Source organism: Saccostrea cucullata, unplaced genomic scaffold (assembly GCF_032062105.1).
Source record: "Saccostrea cucullata isolate Sc308-1 unplaced genomic scaffold, CSIRO_AGI_Scuc_v1 ctg6168, whole genome shotgun sequence".
In the NCBI taxonomy this organism is placed as follows: domain Eukaryota; kingdom Metazoa; phylum Mollusca; class Bivalvia; order Ostreida; family Ostreidae; genus Saccostrea; species Saccostrea cuccullata.
In genome coordinates, this window is record NW_026929372.1 from 31,509 (window position 1) to 36,628 (window position 5,120).

Sequence of the window (5,120 nt, forward strand, 5' to 3'; positions counted from 1 at the left end):
TCAATTTCTTTTCGGTATTCTATCAGTAATTTTGTGTTACATGTTCAAAAATATTTTATGTTTTTTAATCTTTTTTTAAAAATGTCTTTTTTATCCTTTTTACTTCACGTTTTTAACCTTATTTTAAGGATGCCAAAGGGAAAAGTCAAAATAGGCTATCCTAACGAATCTTTCGTTGGGAAAGGCGCAATGTTTGCGGATATCGCAAAAGAGTCTTTGCGCATTCGGATGCATGTAAACCGAATAAACGAACTGGAAGATGAAAAATTGAATAAACTTACAAAACTAATGAATCGTGACAAACGGGTACAGGAGTTTCTGCTTCAGCGAGTTATGGACCGTACAGAGCGGAATATCGAACAGCTTCGCGGATATAGGGAAGTCATTGGGGCGGACTACAGGGTCGATAACTTCCAGACGATGAAACATGGCTTCAAAAAGAGGCTGGTACAATCACCTCGAACAGCAAGACATATTTCATTGGAAACCAAAATATATAACGGAGGATATCAACCTGCATACTTTAAACATGAGATCCAGAGGAAGATTCGGCAGGCGGATCCAAATGTTGTTCATAGAGTAGTGAAGAAAATTCTTAAAGAACAATGTCAGGAAGAATCCGGAAAAGTTCTGGACCGGAAGTTGTCTGATATGTCGTATTATCGAACGCTGAGAGAAAAACAACAGAAAGGTCAGTTTCAATTGAGACCTCAAGTCCGTCATCTGGTTCCTGTCTCCAAAATCAACAATAAACCTTACAGCCAAAACCACCGACTTCAGAACTTTCCCGTAATACACTGAACAGTCTCAAAATATATTAATTTTCTGGAGAACATTCCACAATGCTTAGAACATATACACGGTACTTTGTTTCAACAAGGGTCATGTGTATTGATGTTTGTGCTTTTGGTCCTAGCCATATAACTAATGATACACTCGTTGATGGCTTATCTATAGTCCTCTTTTCTATTTGAAAACATGTTAAGAATGCTTTAACTATTTAGATGTGTCAAAAGTGTTAATTTCTTCTAGACCATGTTTTACAGGTGGTAATTTTATTTTCCTGTATAAAACATCATTTGACTCTGCCAGAAAGATATTTGCGACTATATTGTGCACAAATTCTGTTCCAATAAGGTGTTCTACTAGAGGTATGACCTTGTCAGCAAATGCAGTTTACCACTGAATCAAATGGTGACTGACATTTTTATTACTAATTGTAAGTCCATTGTTTACACACTGGAGGCGGATTTTCCGTTGTTTCCCATTCATGACACGTTCTCCATGACACCTGTTCCCACCTCTGATGTTTTGGAGGTACTGGTTTGCTCTGCTCCTATTTTGTATTGATTGTGGAGCTTTGGACCTTGAATACAATTCGTTTTCTCCATATATTTCATTTTACGTTGATTTATTATTGTTCTTTACAATTCAATTTAGATAAAAAAATTTAAAACAGAAGTGTTCAGTATCTTTTATTTAACAATAAAAAGAAAAAACAAAAGGCATAACAGGCATGAATTTTGCTATAATAGTGATTGTTATGTGAATGAAAAGACAGTGTATATGGAAGCACTCTTCAAAGTCAACACTATATTATAAGATATACATTGTATATCCTTGAGTTTTGACATTTAACATTACGTTAAATTTAAACATAATTTTGTATAATATATACACATAAATTGTTTATCTTTAGAGAATAAACTTGTAGATATGTACAGGAATATAAAATCATGTTTTTTAGCCATGATTGATATGCATGTATACGTTGAAGAAAAGTGCATGCCAGACAATACTAAATGTAAAACAAATACTAGTTTTATGACAAATTTCCAGATGTCTTTAATAAACTTTGATCTCTAAATACTGTTCACAAGACTTGTTCCTGGGACAGTTTGATATGTTAAATATGTTAACATTCATGATTGCACAGACGATCCCCTGCTGAAAAACTGGTAAAATAATCTGTAATTAAAAAATAAAAATAAAATTGTCTATTACAGTAGTTTTAAAAAAACTGCAAAAAAGAGGGAAAATATCACTGAATCTAAGCATGGCTTACCTAAGAGCAAATAAGTACAGGAATAAACTGCAGCCTACACCAAAGACATTGTCAATATACCAAAGCGATGAGTTATGTTCATACAGGTCTATAGCTAGGAAAGCCGAAAAACTTATAACAGCGCCGACAAACGTGATTACACCTATCAAAAATAATTACATTTGCTTATATAAAAGTCATTTTCAAATTTATTTTCAAATGCAATTATTATAGCAACTTTACAGTAACGCTCTTTAATTTGGCCTTGAAAATATATTAACACATAATTATATTTAAAACGAACAGCTTTTAAATGAAGGATATTGAGATAACGAACAACGATAAATAAACAGAAATAATGGTAGTTGCACTTTAATTTTCATGTTATCAAGTACAAAAATCGTTTTTGAATTATTTATTGCATAATTTACACTTTATTTTGTAAAAGTAAATGAACCTACTATCATTCATCAGAGATTTACTCTCTAGTTTGTACCCAATACCACACTTCACAATCCCCAGTACAAGATTAGAACAGCCATTGACCAGGGACAGTATACTCAATGTCACAAGCTGAAACAAAATGAATTACTGCATTATAATTCCATATAACATTTTTTTCAAAATCAATAACATTAAAACTTAAGATTTTCAACTGTATAACACATGTATATTCAACCATTACCCACAATAAATTAAAAATATTGACATCCGTAACAGCTGCTTTTGCAATAAGAACGAAACTCCTAAATTTAGTTGCCTTGTAACTGGTCATTTGCAAATTCCTTTTATCAAAAATAATTCTGATTGTACACACAAGAACCACGGAGTTTTATTGAAAGTTTTGATGGTATCTGTGTTCTGAGAGACTAGGTCAACCATTAACTTGTTAGAATTCTTATAGGTACAAATTGCTTCCCAAAATGTGCAAACCTTTGAAACAGGAAACCTGGTATATTCAATTTTTTATGAATAAGATGAAGGAAACACTTGTTTCAGTTTGGTATTTAGATATATCAACGACGTACTATCAAGTCTTTTTGCACATTTGGATATTTTACTAGAAAAAAGGACCTTTATGGTAACCTTACAAAGAAACTTTATGATATACATGTACATAGGCGTCGGAACCAGGTGGAGGGGGGCTAGGAGGGCCCCCTTTTTTGCAAAGATAGACAAAATACAGGCATTGAAAATTGGCTTGACCTTTTTTTTGGTTGTTAAGGCCCACACGCTTTCAATTATCCCCCCCTTTCAATTTGCTTCCGACGCCAGTGAAAATTAAATAACGTGATAACGTTAACATTTCAATCGTCAAGTCTCTTTACTTACGCAACATATCCTTTTATCTAAATTAGAGGTTTATATCTCTCCGTCAATTCGAAACGAATACCCAATATATTTTCTCAAATTTCTAAAACGACGTAATTGAAGCAAGAAAACTTGCACCTTCCATCTCAAAATCAAGGTGGAAGTTGAACTCGCAAAAAAACAGGTTGATGAAACTAGAATAATATTACAAACAGTCTCGTTCAAAGCCATCATTTTGCGATGCAGTTACCTTGTCAGTTAGTTCTATCTACATGTACGTGTATCATTCTGTAAAATGCTGATTATTTTACCTCTAATTTTCAACAATTATCTTGCGATGAATACTAGTATTCGATAATTATTCGATTTCCCATAATGTATCGATCATGACACGGAGCACACTGCGGGTATGAACAGTCGGCAGGAGATGGTTACTGCTACGTGGCACCTGATTCCACCTTTGATGTTTTAGACGTCCTTGATCGCTTCATTCCTGATTTGTTTTGGTTGACAGGGCTTTTAAGATAAGGATATGGAGATACTGAGCAGTTTTCAATAATAAAGTCCATAAAACTGTACAAAATAGGAGCAGAGCAAACACGGACCCCCGAAACATCAGAGGTGGGATCAGGTGCCATGGTGGAGTGAGCATCCCCTGCCGACTGGTCAACCCCGCCGTGTGCTCCTTGAATGCTGTTTTTTATCCCCATATATTTCATCCTATCTCAACTTTTACTATCACCGTACAGAAATACAGTTGTAGCATTTTAAGGACAGGGTGACTGATGTTTTGTAAAACAAAGAGGCTTCTTCGGTGTAATAGGGAACAATAAAAAAACAAAAAAGCTAATCTATATGTGACAATTACCTGTTTTTCTTTGTTTTCTTTGACCAATGTTACAATGGTCATAACCAGTAAACTTGTGCTGGACACCACAAATAAAATGGCTATAATCAAACAAGCCCTGTAGAGAAAATAAGCAAAAAATCTTCTAAATGCATACCATCACAGACAGCTTATTACAGTTTGACAATTATTTGGTAAAGCAATACATTTATTTTAATGATCATAAAATAGCAATTCAGATTGTCAACTCTAATTTTATTTCATTAAATCGTTCATATTATACAAAAATCTGTATTCTAAAGATCATATAAAGGTCATCACTCTGTGTACTAGTAATATACAGTACTAAGATCCGAGTAAAGGTCTTAATTGTAAGCTGTTGCAGCCCTTTTAAGGAATGTTTTGAAGTTTTTATATGAGTAAAACATTTGAAGAGACGTTAAACAAACAATTTCTCAGATATATTTACTGATGTCAACTCACTTTTGCTCTCGGCTCTCGGAGTAAAGATCTTTGCTGTGAAATCGCCATAATACCACAATGGAAGATGTACTGTCTAATATTGCATTAAGCTATAGAAAGGATGTTGTTGGTTTAAAAAAAATTAGAATCCAAACTGTTTAAGTATAAAATCTTAAACCCATTTCATTTAAATATAAAATTCCAAAAAGCTATTGCGCACAAAAAAGTGTGGATCTGATACCATTTCGTAAAATATGAACATAAATGTTACGCTGGAAGGATAAAATGTTGATGTTCTTTAAGGAAATTCTATTTTGATAAGTCTATATTTACTTACTCCAAAACCGAATAATGTGTCGCTGCTGAGTTTTGAAGCATAAACTGAAAAGAAATTTTAAAACAATGGGGAAAAAGTTAATGCTGTAATCATACAGGACATCGGTCAATATTTTAACG

General features: G+C 33.5%; 2 protein-coding genes across 2 annotated transcripts; one reads left to right on the forward strand and one right to left on the reverse strand.

Moving 5' to 3' along the window:
* Positions 1 to 129: 129 nt before the first annotated feature.
* LOC134280624 (uncharacterized) lies at positions 130 to 1,078 on the forward strand. Its single transcript, XM_062763066.1, has one exon. The coding sequence runs from the start codon at positions 130 to 132 to the stop codon at positions 799 to 801; it is 672 nt and encodes a 223-aa protein (XP_062619050.1). The 3' UTR covers positions 802 to 1,078.
* Positions 1,079 to 1,716: 638 nt separating this feature from the next.
* Positions 1,717 to 5,045, reverse strand: LOC134280629 (transmembrane protein 163-like; the record flags this gene model as incomplete). The annotated part of the gene is made up of 6 exons (XM_062763069.1): positions 1,717 to 1,968; positions 2,066 to 2,207; positions 2,506 to 2,617; positions 4,224 to 4,320; positions 4,686 to 4,774; positions 5,002 to 5,045. Coding segments are annotated over 6 exons (530 nt in total), but the record flags the coding sequence as incomplete, so codon positions are not given.
* Between the last annotated feature and the right edge of the window lie 75 nt (positions 5,046 to 5,120).